General features: G+C 39.7%; 1 protein-coding gene across 20 annotated transcripts in view; it reads right to left on the bottom strand.

Annotated features, from left to right (window-relative positions):
* PCDH15 (protocadherin related 15) overlaps positions 1 to 27,086 on the bottom strand; it is a 1,244,966-nt gene that overhangs the window by 203,996 nt on the left and 1,013,884 nt on the right. For all 20 annotated transcript variants that reach the window (XR_006701343.1, XR_006701344.1, XR_006701345.1 and 17 more), the window contains one exon: positions 63 to 368. Coding sequence is in view for 17 of the 20 variants with exons in the window: in XM_045437154.1 (XP_045293110.1) it covers positions 63 to 368 (306 nt within the window). In the remaining 3 variants the exon portion in view is untranslated. The remainder of the gene's footprint in view (positions 1 to 62; positions 369 to 27,086) is intronic.

Genomic DNA, 27,086 nt, shown 5'->3' with positions numbered 1-27,086 from the left:
ACCTGACACTAATGGAGATATTAAAATGTGGAATTCACGAAATTAATGCGTCTTCCACCTACCTCTATCTGAAGGAATGTGGTCCCAGCTGGCAGGTTCTCTTCTACGATGACAGTATATGTTGAGTTAGTGAACACGGGACTGTTATCATCAATATCCAACACTTTGATGGCCAGCGTCAGAGTTGAGTGACGCGGGTGAACCGCCCCATCGGTTGCCACAACGACAAGTTCGTAGTAGTCCCTGACCTCTCGGTTAAGCTTCACTGCTGTGTAAATACTCCCGTTGGATGTGATGCGAAAGAGATTATTGAAGTTGCCCAGACTGTAGTGCACCTGGCCATTTATTCCCACATCAGGGTCTGTTGCCTGCATAGAAATTAAAAACAAAGGAATTCACATAGTGTGTTTATCATGATTTTTTCACATTATATTTTGTTACGCTGCCTTCCTAGAAGGGGTAGTTGATATGTTATGGCGTATTTTTAACTGAATATTCTCTCTAAGGAGAAAATTAAAAAAATAATGATGATGTAATGCAAAAGTCTATAACATGAAAAGAAATATACTATAGTTTCACTAAGTTTTCTTCATTCAAAATGACCAGAACATAACTTGATAGTATCATTCGCAATAACAACATTATGTTATGACAGAAAACTCATATTACAATATTGAATTTTTCCTGGACCATCATTTCTTTAATGATTTTGAATTCGAAAATAAGAAACACATGTCTAGTTTTTAGTTAATTTAACATAACCTACTAGATGACAACTTAAGATGCTACGTTACTTTTTGTTCAAGCAGTTTATATATTAATTTTCATATATATTTTTTTCAAGCACTATGTACATGATCTCATTTAATCCTCACTGTGTTCTTTTAATTTTTGTTTAATATTTATTTATTTTTGTGACAGAGACAGAGCATGAACAGGGGAGGGGCAGAGAGAGAAGGGGACAGAGAATCTGAAACAGGCTCCAGTCTCTGAGCGGTCAGCACAGAGCCCAACACGGGGCTCGAACCCACGAACCATGAGATCATGACCTCAGCCAAAGTCGGACGCTTAACTGACTGAGCCACCCAGGTGCCCCAATCCTCACCATGTTCTTATGAATAAATATAATTGGTCCCATTTTGCAAATGAGAAGACTGTGGCTTATGGAATTTAATGATCTTGCTTAGAGTTACATAAGAAATCAATGTACAGGGCCCCAGTTCTTAGTACAATGCCTCACGTATAAAACTACTTAATAAATACCTGTGGGATTAATGAAGGTTAGAACAAATGAACACATGAAACTAAGATTTAAAATTAAATCTGCCCCCAAATCCAAATGGGAGTAAAAGTGTAGCACCTGCAAAGGACTCTTCTTTGAAATTACAATACAGTCTCCAAATGGTAATTGAGAATTATTGACATGATAGTAACATAGGAACCAAAAATTTTAAGTCACATAAAAATCACTTTGCATCAAATGTGTGAATTTTGAGTAGACATTCTTCTAATAGAGGGTTATGAGAAATAATCGTATGCAAACTCAATTGTGATATAAATTTTGACAGTCACTATCAGCTACTGTGCATTTTGTGTTAAACAGTTGTTATTGGTTTTCTTTTTTTTAATTTTTAAAATTTTTTAAAATATTTATTTATTTTTGAGACAGAGAGAGACACAGCGTGAGTGGGGGAGGGGCAGACAGAGAGGGAGACACAGAATCCGAAGCTGGCTTCAGGCTCTGAGCTATCGGCACAGAGTCCGACATGGGGCTCAAACCCACGAACCATGAGATCATGACCTGAGCTGAAGCTGGACGCTTAAGCGACTGAGCTACACAGGTGCCCTTGTGTTACTTTTTTCCAAAGAAACTGGAGTAAATATTAGAAGCCATGAGATGCTATATAATTGTGCCCCAAAGTGTTGCTAAGGAAAGGAAGGAAGACAAGACACTGGACTGCATTAGGAGCTAGGGACACAAATAATCATTTATAGTCCAGAAAGCCTGAATGCAGCAGGATGTGCTTTAACAGTACACATGCAGAGGTACCTCCACTTTTACAAACCCTAGCAAAGCGTGTTGGGGGCATTGCGGAAAGCTTTGTCTTGTCTGAAATGGTGAAGTCCAAGATGTGAAAGCCGTGTTTGTAACCTGACATCACAGCAGGATTTGTCCATTTGACTCATCAAACATAAATTCCCCTGGGAGGTCATTACCTCTTGAGGCTAAACCAGAGAACAGACGGAGGGATTGCAGGAATGCCCAAAGAGGAAGAATCACCATGAATGACCTGAAGAGTTTCCATAGACACATGTTCTTCTACTTTTACTGTGTGCCTAGAACTTGCCATACAAATTATTGACAAATTAGTCAAGCTTGTCACTTAGAGGAAAAACTAAATGACAACACTAATCCCCCTTTGGGGGAAAACACTTATTTTTTGTCTGAAATCACTGCATAAGTAAATAGAAAAATGTAATCCAGTAATATAATATAAATAGGTCTTATTTATTAGCACCAACATTTGTGGAAATTTCAGTGACATTTTGCTATCTGTGGGAATTTTTTTTAAGTTTATTTATTTGGAAGAGAGAGAGAGAGAGAGCAGTGGAGAGGCAGACAGAGAAGGAAAGAGAGAATCCCAACCTGGCTCTGCACTATCAGGGCAGAGCCTGATGTGGGGCTCGACCCCACAAACTGAGATCATGACCTGAGCTGAAATCAAGAGTCGGGTGCTTCAATGACTGAGCCACCCAGGCATCCCTGTCTGTGGGAATTCTTAAGATCACAAAAGCAATTGTTTATATAACCAGTACTTTAAATGATCCCTGTTCAAAATATGTTTTTATTCATCCATATAAGGGAAGTTGTGTTATAGAATGATTCAATTTGAGTAAAGTGGCTGTGTGTGTGTGTGTGTGTGTGTGTGTGTGTCTGTGTGTTGGGTGTGTGTATGTATTGCTTTATATCCATCGGGCTGCTTGGCTGATACCTCCCAGAGTGCCTCATGCATATCTGTGTTAGTTTTTTGTGGCTGCCATAACAAATGACCGCAAATTGAGTAGTTTACAAAACACAAGTTTGTAATTTTATAGCTTTGTATTTCAGAAGTTCAACACGGGTCTCATCAGGCTAAAATCAAGGCACAGGAAGGGCTGTGATCCTTTCTGGAGGCTGTCGGGGAAGCTCCCTTTCCTCGTTGGAGGTGTTGACAGAATTCAGTTGCTTGAGTTGTAGGATTGAGCTTCCCCACCTAGTTTTCCATTGTCGTGTGAGGACAATTCCCAGCTTAGAGTCTACTCACATTCCTTGGCTCATGGCACATCTCCTCCATCTTCAAAGCCAACAATGGAGAGTCAAGTCCCTCTCACTTTGGACTCTCTCCTCCTTCTTCTTCCATCTCAACCTTCTGACCCATTCTCCTGACATCCTCTTCCAGTTTGAAGGGTTTTTACAATTACATTATGACCCACCTGGACAATCCAGAAAAATCTTCCTCTCTTGAAATCCTTAACCTTCATCACATCTACAAGGTTCCTTTTGCCATGCAGAGGTAACATATTCATATGTGGGACATATTTGGGGGCCATTATTCTGTCTAGCATAGAATCAGAAGCTTAACATGTTCCTGACTGAACTCTCGATTTCTTCTGTGTCCAAATCTTGTTCACCTCCAACAATCGCCATTCAGTAAATGGTCCTCCTACTAACATAATAGGTTATATAAGAAAGAAAGTAGATATTTATGATACCTCCTTCATTTATCTTATCAATTGTTCATTCATGCAACAATTTGAGAAAGCAAGTTTAATACTACGTATGAGGCTCAGTTGCGGGCTGTGATACATGGTATATTAAGTACCAAGGTCCAAGACCTAGTGTCATTTACAAAATAATCCCTGTCTGTCTATAATGTGTTGCTTTCACCCACATATAATATCTCACTCCTAATTACCTTGGTCCTAGCCACCACTGACTACAACTTAGATTACTAAATTACTTCTCTATTTTTTTATTATTTATTTTTGAGAGAGAGAGAGAGAGAGAGAGAGAGAGATAGATAGAGAGAGAGAGAGAGAGAGGAGAGGGGCAAGGGTGAGGGAGACACAGAATCCAAAGCAGCCTCCAGGCTCTGAGCCGTCAGCATAGGCTGGAACTCACAAACCGTGAGATCATGACCTGAGCCCAAATCAAGAGCTGGAAGCTTAACTAACTGAGCCACCCAGGTGCCCCAACTAAATTACCTCTTAATTCTTTTCTTTTACTTACATCCCTTCAGAGAGACCTTTTATAGAGGGGAAATAATGACATCAGTCCTCTGCTTAACATCCGTCAATGATTTCCAGTGCTTTGGGCAGTATTCAAATTCACCATCCACGGGCAAGAGGTTCCGTAAAATGCTTTCACTGTGTTCCCTCCAACCCCCAAACTTCTCCAGAAACTTCTGCCTCCTCGGCTTCTGCTGTCACTACCCGGCTACCACCTCCTCACACTCATCTTTCACGTGTCAGTGTAAATGCCACTCGCTCAAAGCAGTCTTCTCTGATTCCTGAAAAGGAGATTAGACTCTCCCGTCACACAGGCCGAGAGCTCCGAGTACCTGTCGTTTATGCCACTTTGGATAATTTAAATTTATCTCTTTATCAGCGTGCTTACTTGTGTAAGAACTTCTCTCCTTTTTCACAAGGTAAGCCATAAGAGTATGGTCTGGGCTGTTCTGGTTTCACTGAACGCTCAATTCCTAGTACCGCGTCTGGCACACTTCATAAATGAATGCTATAGACTAGCACACATAAGTGGGTGTATTCACACTTCTATGTAGTAGTTGGAAGGCTTCTTAGAGTATTTTACTCACTGTACATCTAGCGTTCGGGCTTACTTTGATTCTTGCTTTATTATCCTCTGCAATTGTGGGTAAGAATTTGAAACCAAAAACTGTGGAATTATCAGAATTGCATCGAGGACTCTGATCACCTTGGTGAAACCACTGATTCCAAGTCTATGTTGAAAAAGAGAATCTTTTAGAAGACCATAGTAGTGTTTTATCACGACGTAAACAAGCACATGATAACAAGTGGATACCTTTGTACTTATAGCATTTTGGAGAATGACAAGGGGGGTCATGGAGGTTGAGGTGGAGAATGACTGTTATATAAGGAGAGACTGCTATATCGTGGGAATGCTGATTGGTCTCACTGTCCCCAGCTTATTTTTTGATGTCATTAACTTTGGTATGTTACTTTTTCTCCCTAGGTCCCAGATCGCTCAACTATAAAATAAAATAAAATATGTGAGGTGGGAGAACAGTTTGAATCTCATTTCCCACCGCAATGCATGTCAGAAATAAAATTCACAAACGTGGCACAGATCATCATTATAACATGAGTAAGATAGACTATAGCTTTGGAATGATTCTCTCTAAACTAGTTGCAATGCCATTTTTCTGTTCCATTGACTAAGATACATGTAAATTTAAGTAAATTTACATTATTACAGATTTAACCCAACAATTAATACCGGAACAATGCAGACGCAGTACCTACAAGTGACCTGAGAAAGACCTCACCTTTCGATGATAACAACATCATCTTGATGATGCAAAGAGCTGGTCTAGAGGATCATTAGGACACTCACCCTGACAAGAGACTGGGATATAAAAGCAGACTTGCATTTCAGAAAGAACCTCCTAATCATGCCTGCATTCCCCAAACTGCTGCATTAACCATGTTTTCCCTTGGGAACTTCCTAACGCACATCGGCTCACAGAAGCACTGGATTAAAAGGTCTTTATTTAGGATTGTTGAATGGGAACCTCCTCCCCCATGTTTCATCTTGTTGAGAGGAAGGACAGGTTAGCAAGACCACGGCCCTGGCTCTGTCTCCTCTCTCACTTGAGAGTGGGGAATGTGGCAGGAAGAATTGGATAACTGTCTCATTCAGGATCTATTTATAAAGATACTCTATGGTTTGCTTGCTTAGCTATGCAAGCTCTTCCCCGACGGACACCTACAATTCCAGTCTCAGCCGTAGAAGACCTGTGTAGGTGAGTTTAGAAGTAGAGGGTTAGTCGTTGATAACTTCAAACCCTGCCAGTGTTAACAGCAGTTTCCAAAGGAATTTCATCACAGACCCTTTCACACTACTGTTTGTTTAGCAGAATACTTACTAGTATCTTGAGGGGCACACCATTTGTTAACTACTGCTACAGCTCACTGAGCAATGCCAAGAATAAGGCCTCCTTTTAATAATGTGTCCACGGTGCTTTTCATGCAATATTTCTTTGCATGGACTTTTTATTCTCCAGGACGCACTTGAAAATGCCTATTGTGGGGCGCCTGGGTGGCTCAGTCAGTGAAGCGTCCGACTCTTGATCTCAGCTCAGGTCTTGATCTCAGGGTCATGAGTTCAAGCCTTACGTTGGGCTCCATGCCGGGCATGAAGCCCTACTTAAAAAAAAAAATGTATGGGGCGCCTGGGTGGCTTAGTCGATTGAGCGTCTGACTTCGGCTCAGGTCATGATCTCACAGTCTGTGAGTTCAAGCCCCGCGTCGGGCTCTGTGCTGACTGCTCAGAGCCTGGAGCCTGTTTCAGATTCTGTGTCTCCCTCTCTCTCTCTGCCCCTCCCTTGCTCATGCTCTGTCTCTCTCTGTCTCAAAAATAAATAAAAACATTAAAAACAAATAAAAAAGTGTCTATCGTGATGACGCATCCTCTCAGCCATGTCAAGATTCTTAAAATGGTCTATAGTAAAATAATAAATGGCATAGAAAACATAAATATATATATCTATAGATATAGATATAGATATAGATATAGATATAGATATAGATATAGATATATATGCTTTCAGCAGGCCAATGGGAGGTTTTCCCAAATGGCTGAAATTGATAGAAAAGGCCAAGGGGAGAGAATGAAATATCAGGTTGCAGGCCTGGCTTTGATAAAGGAACTCCGGGTGTGAGTTTTCCTTATGCTACACTCATGGCATGTTAGAATGGATTTTAAGGGGGAAAAGTAAGAGGAGGCAAAGACAGAGGGGAAGTCCGTGTTCAAATAAACGGATTTGGGAAACTGAGATGAAAGAAAAGGTAATATGTTTTATGACTTCGTAATTCTCCCATGTCATCACTGTTTTAAGTGAACAAAGTGACGCTCTGGAGGGATATACCTAAGGCACCAGATTTAGAAATGCCAAGCAATAGAGAGGTAGCCTCTCTCTATTCAACATGTTGAGCAAACTCTGGAAAGCAGTCAAGATGCCTGTGCATGGTTTACTCCAACCCACATTTTCAGCCTCGTCTCACTCTTCACTCTCCTGTACAAGCTCTACACACAGGTCAAATCAAGTCTCCACCTTTCCCTAGGACTCAGTATATACTTTTTGACATTTTCTTCAAGGCTTGCCACGATGATCCCTCATTCACTTCTGAAACTCCAAGCATCCATCCATTATTCAAATCCTGGGGTTCCGGTTGTACCACCTCTAGGAAAATGTCCAGCATTTGGAGGTCATGTCAGGAATCAGAATTCCATGGTCAACAAAAGCCTCTTTGTACCACTTTTGGTTTACACTCTTTTCCCAAAACCATGGGTCCTTTCAGAAGGAACCTGTCTCACGACCCTCCATGTATTGGATTTTTCCAAAATATAGCCATCTGTATCCTAAAGTGAGATGATTTCTGGAGAGGAAATATCCAAACACCTATTCAACAGGTGGGTCAAAAATAAATGTTAGGGAGGGCATCCTCATAATAGGGTTTCAAAGTTCGAAGCCAGCTGAAGTATGAAATTTGACTAATATGTTCAACGTCAAGTGTGCCCTCCTGCACATGCGTGTGCACGCACACACACGCGCACACACACGCACACACACACACACGCACACACACACACACACGCACGTTTTGACCCAGTTCACCACAACTTAATTCCCTGAGTGCCCAGCTTCCAAGAAAGGATGTGCATTTGATGCTCAGGGAATAAAAGGCTGTAATATTCTTTAGGAAAATACTCCAAAAATGTTACAGAAACCGAGACTCACATCTAATAGAGACAAAGGAACTGGAATGTTTGCAAAATGCTATTTCCCTCCTTTTCCATCTCCTAATTAATAGAGGAGCATAAAAAAGGTCCTGTAAGTTAGGCGACATGGGCTGGCAAAGCAAGGTGGTTCCATTTATTTACTATTACAGATGAGTATGTAGATGTTAGACAAGATAACCGAACATAAAATCCCTTATTATCAGCAGTTTGTCAGGAAGTTTGCACTGATGTTTAATATCTAGCCAAGGAGCTCAGTGTGTGATGCTATAATGAAACCATTTATCTTCCCAGAAATCAATTAAAAGTTAATTAAAATTGTTAATAAGAAAAATCACACATCTCTTCTTCCTTGTACTACATCAAAGCGATAAACAGGAATAGCTGCAACTTTATAATCATCTGTCCACGGCTAACGCATTTTGTAATATACACCTTCCTATGGGGTCTGATTTGCGGCTACTTTGTGAATGCCTATTGTTGAGAAATTGGCTGATAGTCTGAGGTCGAATAAAGACCTCACTGGAAAAAACTTTGAATATTTACTAGAAAAAATTCTGGAAAATCCTTAATCATTAGGATTGAAGTTAGAGTATATTAACGACAACCAAGTAATTCTGTAAGAAAGAAATCAGATGATGTATAAGGGCATTTATTGAAATAAAACTTATTGACTGTTGAACGCCATTTTATAGCATACTACTTAAAAAAGGAGCTGGATAATGTATTTCTTACACATTATATTCATCCCATTCCCCCCCCCTCCCCATTATCTTTTTAGAGTGGCCAACTACGCATTATTTCACATCAATAGAAATGGAAGCCATTTGTGGGATACTTACATGGGGGGGTCTACCAACTCTATAGAGACCTGCCTTTTAGATGGGTGGAAGCTACTGGGACAAAGCCTCGGGGAACAGTCCGATATCTACAACCTCTTCCATTGAAAAGTCTCTGGAGAGACTACTTGTGAGTTCTTTCAGTGCTTAATTCTGATTTAGAGTATGTTTTATAATCATACCCAGCCCGATTAATGTTTAGATACAAAATGATTTCTGTTTCTTCCCACAAAAATCAAACACATAGAAGAATTCTGAGGACAGAGAGAAATTGCAGCTATCAGACAGGTGTGAACCCCCACGCAGCACCTGGTTAGCCCGGGGTGAAGGCCGGACATAGCTGAGTTCTACTTTTTGCTTGCCTTTTACAGCAACTTGAGAGTCTATGCATCTCACCTACATGTGGGGAACAGAAGCTGTGAGCAGGGAGGTCGGAAGGAGCAGTTGGGCAATGTACCCTTCATGACATTACTAACGGAAATACATTTTTACAATTGTCTAGTAACTTCAAAATACATAAAATAGTGGCTGTCTTTATTTCTTTAAAGAAGCTGAGTGATATCAAGGGCTGTGATTATGAGTGTGTAAGGAGAGAAGCGAGTGAGTAAAGGTGCCAGCAAATTTTTCCTCTCTCCACACAGATGCCTTACGTTCATCACTGAGCCGTGGCAGAGACAGCCTGGCCAGACAGTAGCAAGTGTGCGTGACCTCAAATCACCAAAAACATACCGGAGTGAAATGTTTTTTATCAACTAGTAAAGACTTAAATATTTGATATTTAATACTTAATCCCTAGGAATCTAGAAAACGCATATGTAAACATGTGATTTCTTACAGGCTTTAGCTCTAGGTTAGAAGCCAAAGCTTCCCCATATCCACCCATGGCTTTGGGGGAGACGGTCACTCTCAGCTCCCATCCTTCATCTGTGAAATGATGGTGAGGAGGAGGAAGGGGAGGAGGAGGAGGCGGTGGCACCTAGGGGGCTCAGTTGGTTAAGCATCTGACTCTTGATTTTGGCTCAGATCATGACCTCACAGTTCAGGGGTTCAGGGTCCACATGTGACTCTGTGCTGACAGTGTGGAGCTTGCTCGGGATCCTCTCTCCCTCTCTCTCTGCCCCTCCCAAGCTCGTGCACTCTCTGTCTCTCTCTCAAAATAAATAAATAAACGTGAAAAAAATTTTAAAAAGATTATGATGATGATGAATATTTATCCCACTGTCTCTCATGAGAATTGAACACACTTGCAGCATGCTTAGGGCCATATAAGTAATCAATGAAAAATAATGTGTTTATTGTTATGGGTTTTTCATTATCTACTTAGAAACTGTATTTTGAAAAAAGCTCAATTCCGTCCTAAAGTTCTTACAGAATATTTTTGGGTAAAATAAATCAGCCTATTGTTATTTGGCTCATTTATACATTTCATTTTCCTTAGGATCATGTTTAATTTGGTACACTGAGTCTGTTATTCTATTAACATTGTTGTTCTCAACATTTTTTTCCTGATAACTTGTTGTCTGTAGTGATCAAATAATTCATACATGAAAGATCATCAAGCCTGTCAACACAGTGTTTTTAGTGTAATAAACACAAATAGAAGAAAACTTACATGATAAATAGCAGAAAAGAAAGGGCACTTTAGATATTATAAGAAACAATGGTGAACATTTAAGGCCTTTGATGCATAAATTAAGGTTGTATTGACACATGATAAAGGAATTTCTATGAAGAAATGTGTCTGATGATTTTATGGATACATACTGAGAAATGTTTTGCTATGTCTGGCCTGAGAAAAGTCAGTTGCGTGTTTGAAAAAATCAAAAAGACATTCCATTGGAAAGTAGAAGAGGAAAAGATGGTAACTTTCAGTTGCATTTGACAATTCGAAAGTAATTTCACCACAGATTGGGAAACAAATGCACACCTTAATGGGTGAATGGTCATAACCTTCTCATAAGTTGTGAGGCTTTAAAATCGTTATGGAAGGAGCTGAAAGGGCTTGAAGCATTATTTCACACTGAACATTTTCTTACTTGTTATTACTACAGGCCATCCTTCCAAATCTGAAAAGATAAATTCTACCCAGAGAAATCAGTAAATAGTATTTTCCCACATAAAAGGTTTGACAGCTGCCCATATTTTTCTCCAAACCGATGTCTTTTTTAGTGTTTTTAAATTCTTTCCATTCCAGCACAGAGCACACCTCAATTTAAGGGATCTGGGATGTCTTCCCTGGTCCCCCAAGTCAAGACAGGGGTCTTCCACTGAGATCGCCTGCCATTCTGTGTCTATTTAGCTCTAGGACATAACGCAATTCCCTGATTATCTCCTACACTACACGTGACACAATCTGAGGACATGAGAAACGGTTGATCGTAGCTGCCCTTCGAATGCTTATTCTTCGTAAGTGGCCAATGAATATTAGCTGAATAAATGTTGAATAGAGGACTTCTTTTTATCAAGCAGCATGTGCCTTCCTTCAGTGTTTTGTTGAATCTACCAAGACTCAAAGCAATTATGGCCAGTTACAGAATACATCATATTTCACCTGAATACTCAGGGTCTTGTTCTAACCTTTCTGCACTGATCTCCCGCAGCTCACCCTTTGATATCAACTCGTTTTAGTCAACCTGGTTTATTTATTCTATCAGTCAGCTTTCAAACAATTCTGACACTCAGCGGTGTGCCACCATTGATGTTTATTTCTCATGCAGCATGGGTCCTAAACGCCCCACAGCTCTGTCCCGATTGTCTCCAGTCTGGGAAGGAGGCTGAAGGAGCAGCCTCTTTGGGAACACGCCCCTCCTGAGACCAAGGGAAAGATAAGAGACGAGATAATCAAGTGATGTCTCCCTGTGCTCAGCTCGGAAGGGGAACACACCATCAACGCTCCCTCTCCATTGGTTAAGACTAGCCTCGTATGACCACAGTTGATGCCATGCTGGGGAGGGGGGGATGGCATGTTCACACTGTGTGGGAGAGGAGAAACCTGCAAACAGTAATACATCATCCTTGAAACACACACCAGCCTCTCTCACTTTCCCTGATCATTTTCTGCTTTTGAATCCTATCTAATTCTTCAAAACCCACCTCCAGCCTCACTCAAACTCTTCCTGGGAAGCCTTTCCACCCAACCTTCTGACCCCTTTTGCATTTGGCCCAAACCACTTTCTGTTTTTTATTGATAAATGCTGTGCGATCAAACACTAGGTGTCAAAGTCATCGCTCACCCACCTGTTCCGTGACGGGAGAATGGGAGGCACCATAAGGGAAAGGACTCTGGACTCTAGCAGGGGAAGGTGTGAGTGGTGTGGACCTGGGGCACGGATGCAATGAGGAGGAGAAGTAAGAAAGACAGATAACGAAGCAAATGGAAATAAACCGTCTTTCTCAAGTTGGGTGGTATTTACTGCAAATGACCAGACTGTTGAAGTAAGCAAGCCAGTTCAGGGAGTTACAGCATAGCCTAAAGTTCTCTTAGTAATGGAATGTAAATTAACTCCAGGTGAATAAAAAGTAAGCATTAGGAAGAAGCATGTAGCCCTGTACGGAAAATTCTAAATGTTCATTTGTCACAAAATGGTAAATGCCCAGGGATTAGGACTCTTAGGGAAAAGAGTTTTCATCTGGTTCATTTTTTTTTAACATTTATTTATTTTTGAGAGACAGCAGAGAGAGGCAGAGTATGAGCAGGGGAGGGGCAGAGAGAGAGGAAGACACAGAATCTGAAGCAGGCTGCAGGCTCCGAGCTGTCAGCCCAGAGTCCAACGTGGGGCTCGAACTCAACAAAATGTGATATCATGACCTGAGTCGAAGTCAGGCGCTCAACAGACTGAGCCACCCAGGCACCCCTCATCTGGTTCATTTTCAAACAACAGGTACACAAACTCATGTTTCATATTCATTAATGTCTTTCTGTATTTCTATAGCAAGGTTGTAGAGGCCAAGGGCACGCCACCCCAGATGGGCCACTTGGGCATATTGATTACCTTAAATAATAGTTACCTAAGAAATAGGGTGCAAGGGCCTTTAGACCCTCCTCTGTCCCCATGAATGCAGGAGCAAATCTCCCATATGAAAAATACCCCCTGTACTAGAATTAAACAGACATCCTTATCACCAGCAATACTAACTTTAAAGCGAAGAAAGCTGTAAAACAAGACTTGTTCCTTTTTTAAAACTAATCTGCTACTTCAGCCCAAGTTTGCTTAGGATTCCCTACTAATTAAAGCTCCCAAACACCCATTGTCCTCATCCTGTCCATTCTTCACGAATTTATTGTCTCTTCATGCAAAAAGCATACAAACCGCTCACTTTGGTCATTTCATTATTGGGCCTCTGCACATGTAATAAAACATTGCTTTTTTCTCCTGTTAAAATGTCTTATGTACATTCAACTCTTACCCCTGCTGGAAGACCTTGAAGGAGAGAGGCATTCTGTTTCCTTCTGTACAGGGTATTTAACCTTCCTCGAATATTCCCTATCGTCCTGGAGTGGGACAGGGAAACCTCGGGGACTCAGCCCATGATTTCGTATTTCCCCCTATTTCTATGCATCTGGTAATTCTGGGGTGTATTCCACCATCTTGTGTGATGGTGGAAATGTATATAATGGGATTAGATTTTGTCTCCTCAGCCTCCTACTTTTATTCCCCCATCAGCTTCATCTCTCTGTGGACAAACATGTTCTGGGCTCTATCCTGAGATGTGCTCTACCAAACCTCTTGATTCCATCAGGAGTCCTCCCTCGACTTCCCGACCAACCTCCCACAGACGGGGCTCCTGAGACTCACTCTGCACACCCTCACCGAGGGCCCAACTGCCCCTCCACGAAATCTCACCACTGCAGGGACACTGGCTATCTGTTTGTGTCATAGATGCATCTGTCTCCTATTCGTAACAAGAGTACTTTCTGTGCGTGTGTCTCGAGAACTGACTTTTGCCATTTTGGGGGTGCTGTACCCCTGTTGAGAATGAATGCTCTAATCAAGAGAAAGGCCTCTGTAAATTCCTAAAATAGCATCAATAAACATTTTCATGCGAGTATTGTTCTTTGAGTGCCCATCACAATGGCATCACTTTCTAAGACATTTCCCTAAACTGGTATGTAGCATAAATCTTTTAGGGCATCTCTGGAGTTGAGGTCAGTAGATACTGCTTCCTGAGTAAGGACATAAGAGAAAAATACCACCACCATGGATCGCATTTCATATAATAATCTGCTTGGCCCAGGCATTTCTGTTTTTGTTTGTTTGTCTTGTCTGTTAAGTTCTGACACAAAGTATTGTTTTCCTTTCCTTTTTGAAAAGCACGTTAAATAATTTCCTCTATGCTTACTGAGGATGTAATAGTTTGCTTCTCAGATGTCTTTGTGATCCTCTCCATGAATCCCAAGTTTCAATTTTATTTTTATATGGCATTCTTTTGTATTAAATGTAAAGATGCCCGTGCATTTCCCCAAAGAGCCAAGAATAATCAATCTCTCCCCTAAGTGCTGCCCTTCTGTCTGTCACAGAGTTTTCTCTTGTTAGCGTATGATCTGCTTGGATCAGTGCCGGAAGAAAATCAGAACAGGAAACTGGGGGAAAAAAAACAACGTTGCAGCTAGGTTGGATTCTCTGTGAAATTCTCCATAATTGCATTTTCTGGAGAATATTCAAGTATTATATTATCAGATGCATAGTGAAGGCTATAGAAATAAAAATGCCTGTGGCCAATATGATACCCATCTAATGAGAGAAAAATATCGCCTAATCCCCAAGTACTCTGAAAATGCCTCTTACTAGGTATAAGCACACATTCCTAAAGAACAACTGTTAAATGAAAAGGGCTTTCTCCATTTCATATACATTTGTCACCATCGTATCATAGTCACCTCCCCTGAGAACATCACTGGAGTAGAACCCGATCTAGGTTCTGATCCTGTGGCCTTATTTTATCATTTGTCATTATTTGGGTGAGTCCTACAATTTAGCAATTTCAGTTACGCTTCATTTCCCGAAGCTGGGATGTCACCAAACTGGCAGAGTGAGAAATATATATCTTATGTTCATTCCTTCTCCAAGAATGAGTGGAGGTAACTGGAGACTGCATTTTCTACAGTCTTGTCTATCACATTCACTTAGAGTAAGAATGAGCTAGAAGGAATAACCCATCTTTTCTTATTTACTCTTATTAACGTGCAGATGAACGAGTAAAGATGTGCAAAGTGGAGAACTGCCTTTTGGAGGAGAAACGCTGAATTCACATTCTGCTGTGCCTTCCTTTCCCAGCCACCTTCCTTCCATTGTCACCTTCAGAGCACAGCCCTGGAAGCTCCTCAGGGTAGAAACAGTCTGGAACTATTTTAGAATGATTCCCCCCACCCAGTGGGCATTGTGCAAACTGCGATTTCCTTTAGTTTGGGTGTAAACTGGTATTGGAGTTCACTTTAATATTAGAAATATTTATAGATTTTTTTAAAGTTACGAATGTATAAATGACTAAGATATTTACTCAACATTCTTGGGTTTTGTTTGTTTTTTTGGTCAAATGAGAGAAAATATGCCCAAGTGAAGATTTTAAAAATAGGGGAAAATTTTTGGACACGCATCCTTTTATTGTTAACATATTCTCAATAAGAACAGCTTAATATCACTTGTTCAGGCAGAAAATTTTCCTGAGAATAATGGGATTTATTTGGTGAAATTATGTTGATGGCAAACAATGGTCTAGTCATTGGGTGCCTGGGTGTCTCAGTTGGTTGAGTGTCCGAATTTGACTCAGGTCATGATCTCGTAGTTTGTGGGTTCGAGCCCTGTGTCAGGCTCTGTGCTGACAGCTCAGAGCCTGAAGCCTGCTTCAGATTCTGTGTCTCCCTCTCTCGCTGCCTCTCCCCCACTCACACTCTGTCTTTCTTTCAAAAACAAACATAAAAAAAAGACTCAATTTAAAAACCATGATCTAGTCACTATAATTAAGTGATACAAAAGCACTGACGTCTGGCATAAAAAATAGATAAAAATTGGAAGTTAAAATAAAGTGTACTGTTCTGTAAAGCCGAAACTCTATAACCTGTCTACCAAGAATCTTTGCAGATAATAAAGCAGAAAGTTATTGACTTATTTCAAACGTGGAGTCTGAAGAATCTAAATGGAGACTGAAGGTACCGTCCAACATGACAAGTCTGAACCACTTTGATTTGGTTTGCACAGAGGAAGCATTACTCTTGCTACTTTCATAAAGACTGATCGCTTTTGACAGAAATCTGTCTGTGCGGACTTGGATGAGTCGGATACTGAGGAGTCATAAAAACATTAGAGAAGACTGTAGGCTCACAGGAGCTCCTCATAAAAATGTTCAGATAGAGGGAATGAGACAGTGAAAAAGAGACTGTATTCGCTATATATCCACATGGTGAATTATGACACCCACAGGGAATATTTCCAGCCCAGGTTTCAGAATCCCAATGAACTAATCCTTCTGAGACATCATAAACTAAATAGTGAGAAAACAAGCCAAAGAAATATTGCCTGTTTTTATTTATTTATTTTGTAGTCTGAATCCAGATTAAAAAAAAAAGAGAGAGAGAGAGAGAGAGCCTCCCGTCTTTGATTCTTACATGACTTGAGGAAAAACGTTTATATAAGGATCTTTGTCTACACATTGTGTTCCCTATGAAGCACCGAGAGGTAAATTAGTTGCAAGTGGTTTACTGGGGTTACCTTCATGATCAATGCATGCAAAGATCAGAGGAAGAAAGCGGGATTGAATTGAGGGAGAAATCCAACTACTCTGCAGGGCCAGTGACAGAGCTGGCCAAGTGCAGAAGAAGTCTGGGATTAGAATTGCCTGTTGGGGTCACTCTCAATGGCCCAATGGCCAGATCTTTACATGTGGCCACCGGTCAGGATGTGGGCTACACTGAGAAGGGTGTGACTTTGGGCAAGGCAGCTCTCTGTAGCTGAGGTAATCCTTGAAGCAGCTGGCTGCGGAAAGATGTCTGCCTACATCACTCCCAGAAGATACAACATTCCATCCTTCCTGGAAGGGGCCACTGGATGATGCATCTCTGCATCTAGTATGAGCCTCTTTCTGTATTGCCTTTTTATTAGATTACAGACTCCTTGTTTAATGGGATATAATGAATCCACACACACACACACACACACACACACACACACGCGCCTAGAATCATTACAATATCACTCATTCATTGTATTCAAATGAAATACTCACCTACAGAACTACAGTATGGCCTCAAAGTTACAAAAGCCTTATGGCTTGATGGCTCTGACCTAAGCTAATAATGGTCTACACCTATCCCCACTGCCAGAGACGTGAGTCATATTTTCTTTTTGAATCTAATTTTCATGTAATAGTGAACATCCTAGCTATGGTGAATTTTACATCTTTTCTATGTTTTTAGTCCTTACAAACACCCAGCAAGACAGTTACTAGTGATCACATTTTACAAGCAAGAAGATTGCAGAAAAGCTAAGAAATGTGTTCAGGTGTCTACAGCTAGCCAATGAGAGAACTTGAATTTGAATTTAGGACATAACTATGCCATTTATTTATGAACTTTCTTAAAGAGGGGGGCTGTTACATCTAGCATATCATTATGAATTATTCCACCTTAATTAAGATCGGACCCCAGAGAAAGACATTAAGAGGACCTGGAAACAATTCAGAATTCACTCTGAAAGACTTATTTTAATTTTGGAAATGAAGAGCCATATCACAGAAACCCACACCTTGAAAATTATTATTATGCAGCATCTCAGGACTTTCGTGGATTCAGTTTGAAAGATAAAAACCTCCCTTTGCAGAACACTGCTGGCGATCTCCCTCACATTCATCCTTATCCTGCTGCCAGCTCATTGGAGGTGATACAAGGACCCCCCCCACCAAAAAAAAAAACAAAAAACAAAAAAACAAAAACAGAAACAAAAACACACCAGTTTTAGCAAAGTCAATGCACGTCATACTGTGAAATCCTGCGACATCCAGTATGCAGTGTACTCAGGGCTATATGCTTTCACTGACAGTGCTGAGAGCTGGAGGTAATCATTTCAAAATACACCAATAAATCATCCAACATCTGCCCCTGTCGTCACCACCCTCCTCTTACTGAAACTGAGAAGAACCCTCGCCAAGTTATTCAGTTCTGTCTGACATTTCCAGAGGCTATGCCCTGGGGACTGTGTTGGGTCTCTTTTCAGAATCTGCCCCATCACTATTTCCTGAGTCTATCCCCATCAGCCTTCAAATCTGATGAAGAGTTTACCATTACAAAAAACAAACGAACAAAAAACAAAACTAAAAGAACAATCAGTTCCTATCATGTCTGTCATCTTACTGCAATCCATTCACATCCCAGGCTCCTGGGAGAAAAGGGCAACATACATTATCTCCATTGCTGTACTCTTGCCTTAATGAGCTATGTATGAGTTATTTATTCAGTCATGCTAAAATTTCTTCTTCTCCCCCTGTTTTAGTGTTTGCATTTTCTTCTATTTGGAGTGGTCTTCTCAGCAATCTACTGATCCTTCAGATCTGAGCTAACCAGCTCCCTTCACAGGTGCTCTCAGTATATAGGACTCTCTATGTAGAGGAGGGTCCCAATTATACACATTCGGAGTATGTCTATCCTCCCTCAATGGGCTCACAGCAACTTTTACTTTTGTATCCAATGGTGTGTTTATATCCATAACATCTCACACTTCACTGGCCTATGAGGTCCATGGGGACAGACACCCTTCCGTTGGTCCTGGCATTGTGCTCCATACATAACGGACACTTCGTAAATATTCATTCAAAGAATGGATAAATGACATATAAAGAGGATCACAGCCATCCAACTAAACTAGAAAAGATATTGATGCAACCTGTATTAAACAGAAAAACATACTGATAACATGCTATCATTTCCTCCTTTATAATGAGAGACTCAAACTCTTCCAAAGGAGGCAGAGCAAAATATTATGTAGCCTACACTCAGAAACACTTGTGAATGTTGTCTTGGTGCTGGCTGAGCAATGATATTCTGATCACGAGAGTCTTGCACCCCCTGGATTTTTATCTTAGAATAGTGCATTTAAAAGAATACCAAACTTTTGGCCTGAAAAGTTCACCTTTTTACTCCCAGTTGTGTTACTCATTAGTTAGGTTACAGTTACCTCTCACTTACTTGTATCAGAGATGCCATGACAGTAAAGTGGGAAAATAATTTAGGTTTTTAAGTGCTCTATAAACATTCTCTGCCACAAATCCTTGTTTGCAATTAATCTTTCTGAAAGACAACCCTTAACCCAATTTATAGGGGTTAAAATTGTTATATTACTCTTTGTTCTTAATATTAGAACTGTTACCTTAATCATTCATTTTACCAACATGTATTAAATATATAGTATTTGACAAATACCATGCTTGGTGTTAAATACACAGAAGCATAAGCTATATTACCCACTACTGGTTACTTAATTGCTCTCAAAGATGCCAAATTTACTTATTTAAATAAATAAGTAAAGATGCAAAGCAAAGATGCCAAAGGTTACTTATTTAAACAATAAAACTAAAATACAAAGTATTATGTCAAATCTTTGCTGAATTGTTACTAAGTGTGTCCTGTGAATAAAGTTGGATATTGAATGCAGATATTAAGCAAGTGCTACATGCCAATTAGACATAATTATGTAGATGAATGCACATGTACGTAGTAATTTAGATACTTGTATTGTACGTTCCAGTTTAAAAGCTGCTTTTGTGTTCATTATCTCAATCATCACATCAAACCTGTAAGAAAGTTATTAGGATCACCTTCATTTAACAGAAAATTGATTTTGTAAGAAATTAAATAAGTTAGCAATTCGTATAGCTATTAAGTAACGGAACAGAAACTCCAACCCAAATTTTCCACTATAACACTTTGTTTTTTCCTAGTATATCAGTTTTCATCATCCTCACTTTCTCTCCTGCTCTCTGTTCATTCTCATGCCACACTAATCTATATTATCACGCCATGCTAATCCAAATAATAATTAATATACTAGAGAGTGCACAATACCATTCCATACATGCCGTAAATCCTACTGCTCATGCAAATCAGCTCAGATTACCTAAAAGTAATTTCACTGAAAACTGATATAAGCATGAAAAAAAAACATAAACTTCGCTTAACTGATAAGATCGTGGACACTAGTCTCAGATATAAACTAAAATCAGTCTTCATCTGGGTCAAAAAGAAACCAATTGGATCTAAAATAACCCCAGATGCTCTTATTCCTTGTCTTAGTTGATTTTATATGAGTAGATACTTTATAAAAGCATAGCCTGTCAGCATGTATGACAAGGCTCAGAGAGATAATGGAAAAACATGACCCTTAGACTGACGGTCACATCTCAAATCTGGATTTTGAATTCTACATAAAATTGTCGGTGATCCACATACGTCTACCCAGTTACAACGGCAGACTTCCTAAGAGCTGAGTGTGCCAATATATGGAGATTTGGAGGCAGTTATTTGCTCTAAAACTTAAGCAATATTCTGTTGTTGCAGATCACTTTTAACTAGGCCTTTTGGCATTTCATATGTATCAAAACAAGCAAGAAGTCTATTTTAAGAGGCTTTGAGGTAAAGGTGCACACTTTAATACTAAACGTGGTTTGAAATCGGAAAGCTTAGGTTTGAGTATATGGCCGGAGGAATAAACACCAAAGGGAAAAGGGTGCCTGGGTGGCTCAGGCGGTTGAGCATCTGACTTTTGATTTCGGCTCAGGTCATGATCTCAGGGTCCGTGGGTTTGAGCCTTGCATTGGGCTCTGTGCTGGCAGGGCGAAGCCTGCGTGGGATTCTCTCTCTGTCCCCCCCCTCTCTCTCTGCCCTTCCCCGCTCGTTCTGTCTTGCTCTCTCTCTCATAAAATAAATAAACTTAAAAAACAAACAAACAGAAAACAAACAAAAAAACACTGGAAGGATGGAGACCAGGGAACTCTTTTCACTCTTCAAGGAAGCACATTATAAACAATGAACATTTTCTCAATGGAGTACTTCTCTGAAATATGGTTTTGTGAAGACACAGAACAATGTTATTTTTATCAAATGAAATGAACAGACATAAATTTAAATATGCATTTATAGGATCATTTAAATGCTGAGAACTGAAACAAATTACTTTTCTGTGATCGCACAGCACTTTGCCCACACTGGTCTCTGCATTTTCACTTCACATCGCCCATAATTATTTGCCCTCGTACGTCTGCTATCTAATGTAAACCCTAAAAGGGTAGAGAACGTACTTTGTTCCCATTTATGCTTTAGTGTACAACTGAGTTTCCATCCCAGTAAATATTAATTTAATTTTTTTGAGCAGTGTTATTTTTCCCACTCCTATATCAGACAGAATATATCAGTGCATAAAAATACAAAATAATTATGTGTAAATTTGATTGGACTCCATCTTACATGGTTTCATTCATTCATTTATCCCACATATTTAGTGTTAAATAAGTGGTTAAGACACAAAAAAAAATGTTTCCCAGATGACAGCACAGTGAACCTCAAACCAGACAAGACTCTGAGGGTAAGCAGCAGGCTTCTTAGGTCATCAGTGATGGGTACAACACTGCCAGCCACTTTTATGAAGGCATGAACGATGTGCTTTTGAAATGTATGGATGATACTGAGCCTAGCAAAATGGTTCATGCCACGGATGGCTGGATCAAGATTGAAATAATCTCACTTTAGGTCTCATAATCCGAGTGTACAAAACGCACTGATGCTACTCTTACTACGATCGCACTAGCTCTCAGCGTTCTGATTATGGTTGGGGGACTGTGGATTCTCTGCTTCAAGCCTTGGTGACCCTACAAACTAGACCTACGCTTTCCATTTTGTAGACAAGGAAACTTAGTTTCAGGTAGATTAGATCGTTTGCCCCAAGCCCCAGAGTTGCTAAGTGATATAGGTAGAATTCGATATAGGTAGACTGTCAAATGCAAAGCGCTCATATCCAGTATTTTAGGCTGCCTCCAATTAAGATAAATACAAGCTCTTGAGGGTTTCACAGCTTGATGCAACTGATTCCGCCACCTGCCAGTTACCCGATTGTGGGAAATGATTCACCTCTTGGAGTCCACAGGTACAGAGATAATATTAGCACCTGCTGCATCAGATTTTGCAAGTATTGAATAAGGTAGCCCAGAGAAAGCGCTTGGACCAGTATCTGGCATGTTGTAATCAATATATATTAGTTAATGATGGTGATATTCTTAAACTTTTTAAAATGTTTATTTTTGAGAGAGACAGAGTGCAAGTGGGGTGGGGGGAGAGAGAGAGAGAGAGAGAGAGAGACAGACAGACAGACAGACAGACAGATTCTGAAGCAGGTTCCAGGCTCTGAGCTGTCCCAACAGAGCCCGATGTGGGGCTCAAACCCACGAACTATGGGACTAAGCCGAAGTCGGATGCTTAACTGTCTGAGCCACCCAGGTGCCCCTAAAAATGTTTTGCAATAAATGTGTTATAACAAATACAGCTGAATGCCCACAGATGTCTGTGGAATCTAGACAGTCTCTCAAAAACCCATTTGGCATGCATCCATTGCCATGTGTTTATATCCAAAAAATCCTAACAAAGTCCAAGATACTCTTTTTGCTTCTTATTTCAAAAGGAATTTGGCTGACAGGAAGCCAAATACAAGAAGAAAAGAAAGTTGCAGAAGTTAGGATGTTATTGTTCTAGAATATTTTCTCTGGATATTTTTATCTATAATATTTCTTCAGAGTAAAAATGGGAAGCACTAAGTGTCAGTGTTAAGTCTGTGAGAGGTTTTATGCACTTGTAAATTACCCTTGCACTCATGGGAGGTGTGATTTCCAACTGAGTGACAAAGAGAAAAACCAGAAAAGTAAACTTGCTTAGAACAGTCAACTAAGGGGCGCCTGGGTGGCTCAGTCGGTTGGGTGTCCGATTTCGGCTCAGGTCGTGATCTCGCGGTCCAGGAGTTCAAGCCCTGCGACGGGGTCTGTGCTGACAGCTCAGAGCCTGGAGCCTGTTTCAGATTCTGTGTCCCCCTCTCTCTCTCTCTGACCCTCCACCATTCATGCTCTGTCTCTCCGTCTCAAAAATAAATAAACGTTAAAAAAAAAAAACAGTCAACTAAATTTATTGAACCAATTATACTGTGTTGAACTGTGTTAATTCATTAATATCGTCATTTCTTATGATGTCCTTTCAATGCTCTAACATTGACTTTCAGCATCTTCTGGACCAAGACTACCCTTAATTGATGTTTTCTAGGTGGGCATAGTTCCACCTGAAATACACATCCCATTACTTAGAGGAAATTAGGCTCAAAAAATTCGAGACTTCAGAGGGGAAGGTAGGTATTCTTGCCTTTTTTGGAATCTTTTAAATAAAGAATTGATTTGAAAGGACAAAAGAAAACTGCTCATTCTGGCATTTCTATCATTTCTATTTTTTTCCAATATTGTGCATTATTATCAATTGCAGTTACCATTCTGAGCATGAGATCTCTGGAAGTGACTCATCTTCTAACTGAACATTTGCACCCTTTGACCAACATCTCCCCATTCCCCAACCTCCAGTGCCCAGGCGAACATGATTCCACTCTCTACCTCCATGAGTTCGACTTTTTTAGATTCTATACACGTGTGAAATCATGCCATATTCGTCTGTGTGGTTTATTTTGTGTAGTGTAATGTCCTCCAAGTTCATCCACATTGTTACAAATGTCAGGATTTTGTCCGTTTTTAAGGCTGATAATATGCCTTTGTACACAAATACCACCATTTTTTTTTTTTTCTCCATTCATGGGTCAATGAACATCTAATGTTGTTTGCATACCTTGGATATTATGAATAATGCTTCACTGAACATGGCAGTGCAGATATCCCTTAAAGATGCTGGTTTTGTTTCATTTCTATTTTAATTTCCTATCTACCCCTCTGCAGCCAAGTCTTCCCCTCTGTGCCTCCCCCATTCCTCCTACTAGCAGTAAGCACTCTTCAAGAGAAAGTCCTGCAAAGCAGGAAGTGTTTAGCACCAAGACACCTGATGAATAACTCAATTAAATGAGAGTGAAGTACTTCATAAATAACCAATTTTGGGTAATTGCACGTTATTATTCTATGTTTAATTTTTATCTACAATGAAATGGTAAGACGTATCTGGTGTTGATGCATTTCTCTAAATATGCTTTTAGTAATCCCATGATTCTGCTGGTATCCCTTACCTGTACTATTTTTTCCTATTTATTATGTTTCTTTTACTTCCCATGGACTCTTGACTATATAACTAAATGATAAGGGGAGTCAAAGAAAGAGAAGTGGATAACACCCCAACGCATAGTTTTAGGTACAAAAGTAATAGCCAGGTGGTAAACATCACAGTCAATTCTGGGCTTTGGAAGAAGAAGAGTAAATCCTTCTCTAAAGGGACATAAATTTGAAGACGGTTGGGCTACGTGATATGGCATTTTGTCCTTAATATCCTGGGAGCTCACTAGTGACTATTTTGAATTTCTTATAAAATTTAAATTACTGTGGAATGAACCTAATGAGCTCAATAACATTATTATCAGATGCCATTCTATTTACTTTTATCAAAAATAATCAAAAAAAAATTTGCCCTTCATGTGTCTTTTTAAAAAAAAATTTTAGTGTTTATATATTTTTGAGAGAGAAACAGAGACAGAGAGTGTGAGCAGGGGAGGGGCAGAGAGAGTAGGAGACAGAGAATCTGAAGCAGGCTCCAGGCTCTGAGCTGTCAGCACAGAGCACGACATGGGGCTCAAACTGACAAACTCATGAGATCATGACCTGAGCTGAAGTTGGACACTTAATCAACTGAGCTACCCAGGTGCCCCCCCCCCCATTTCATGTGTCTTATTAAATATCAAAAGTGAGCTACACATCATTTGGGGGAATCCTTTCGAAATGTATACATTTTGAAAAGTGATGTATACATCACTTAATATATGTATACCTATATATCACATTGTATACTTTAAATATCTTACAATTGTATTTGTTATTCATGTCTTACTAAGGCTGAAAAAAAAAAAAGCGAGTTGCGCAAAGAACCCACAACCTGCTTGACAGTATGAACATCTAAACTATTATCTCTTGGACGATTTGGTGAATTTGTTCATTGTACATAAGTTCTGTTTTTTTAAAAATAAACTTCCTTAGATATTTTTTTGGTAATTTGTATTTTAAAAATTTTTGTAAAAATTTCTTTGTATTACTCATAAATATCAGGTTGGAGAGTTTTTGCAAAAAAATTAATTAATTAATTAATTAATTAATTATTTTTCTTTTAAAAATTAAATGAGTAGGGATGCCTGGGTGGCTCGGTCAGTTGAATGTCTGACTCTTGATTTCAGCTCAGGTTGTGATCTCAGGATATGTGAGATCGAGCCCCACGTTGGGCTCTGAGCTGAGGACAGTGCAGAGATCTGCTGGGGATTCTCTCTCTGCCCCTCCCCACTCATAGTTCTCTGTCTCTATAAGCCATAAATAAATATTTAAAAATAAACAAGTTAAATGAGAGAATATTGGTAAAAATAAAACATACGAACAAATTCAGACTTTCCTTTGTATATAAATCAGTTTCATCATTACAATAACATATTATGACTCAAGCATAAAAAATAAATGGTACCATTGTAATGCAATGTCATGTGACTGGGTTCACAGGATCAGACATGATGTAGATGCACACAGTGCGGTGTGCAGATCTAAGGGAAGATTCTTAATGGGCACTGGAAAGGTGGGTAGGGCCCTCTCTGTGATGTAGCTCAAGATGTAGCTCTTCCATCCTAAGAAATGAAGGATCTTAGGGGCGCCTGGGTGGCGCAGTTGGTTAAGCGTCCGACTTCAGCCAGGTCACGATCTCGCGGTCGGTGAGTTCGAGCCCCGCGTCGGGCTCTGGGCTGATGGCTCGGAGCCTGGAGCCTGTTTCCGATTCTGTGTCTCCCTCTCTCTCTGCCTCTCCCCCGTTCATGCTCTGTCTCTCTCTGTCCCAAAAATAAATAAACGTTGAAAAAAAAAAATTAAAAAAAAAAAAAAAAACAGAAATGAAGGATCTTAGTTTGAGCTCTCATTCGTTGGCCTTGGGTCCTCCTTCTCCTAATTCTTTTTATTTAAAACATTTTTAAAACATAATTTATTGTCAAATTTGGTTATATACAACACCCAGTGCTCATCCCAACAAGTGCCCTCCTCAATGCCCATCACCCATTTTCCCCTCTCCCTCGCCACACCCCCACCCCATCAACCCTCAGTTTGTTCTCTGTATTTAAGAGTGTCTTATGGTTTGCCTCCCTCCCTCTCTGTTTGTAACTATTTTTCCCCTCCCTCTCCCCCATGGTGTTCTGTTAAGTTTCTCACAATCCACATATAATATCTGTCCTTTCTGATGGACTTTCCTAACTCTTAAAATTAAAAGACTGTTCTGGAAAAGGTATTTGAATGTTGCTTTCCAACATTAAGATTTTATTTTTATACTTTATTTTAGTTGCTATATTTATTTTATAGCAAGCTAATGATGATATAGACCTAATAGAAGATTTGTTCAGGGAACAAGAGTGACTTTAGATAGATTAAAATTGTACTGCATGAGCAACAGATGTTTACGAAAAATATGACAGATAAATATAAATGTGTACATTTGTTTGCGTAAAATATGCTATTATGAATGGACTTATTAAGGCTGCCTTTATTTCCTCATTAGCTGCTAGGAAACATCACAAAAGTAAGTGGGGCTTTTTCTCCAAAAGGATCAGAGTAAAATATGATCAATACATAGGTGCAATTAAAAATAGATATAAAACTAAATTTAATACAACCACATACATGTTTATTTGGCTTTAAATCAGTTTTTTTTATTTATTATTATTATTATTTTTACTTTTTAAGAGTTTTTTCACATCCTTGCCCATAAAATTTTCTCTTTACATTCCAAGTGGATAGGATGAGATGTGAAGGTTTTCAACAAAGACAGTTCAGTGTGGTAGAAAAATATAATTGGCTTTGGTAGCAGAAACATCCCAGTTGAACTGGTAGTTGAATCAATAAATAAATCTGTGAAAATGGTCAAGACACATAACTTTTCTGACTTCTGGTACCTTATCTATAGATTAGGTAATAGTACTGGTGTGATTTCCCTACATCATACTATAAGAACAAAAAAGTACTAA

The sequence above is a fragment of the Leopardus geoffroyi genome, chromosome D2 (genome assembly GCF_018350155.1).
Source record: "Leopardus geoffroyi isolate Oge1 chromosome D2, O.geoffroyi_Oge1_pat1.0, whole genome shotgun sequence".
NCBI lineage: Eukaryota > Metazoa > Chordata > Mammalia > Carnivora > Felidae > Leopardus > Leopardus geoffroyi.
Note: the sequence above shows the minus strand (reverse complement) of the source record. Positions and strands in the feature narration are given on the sequence as shown.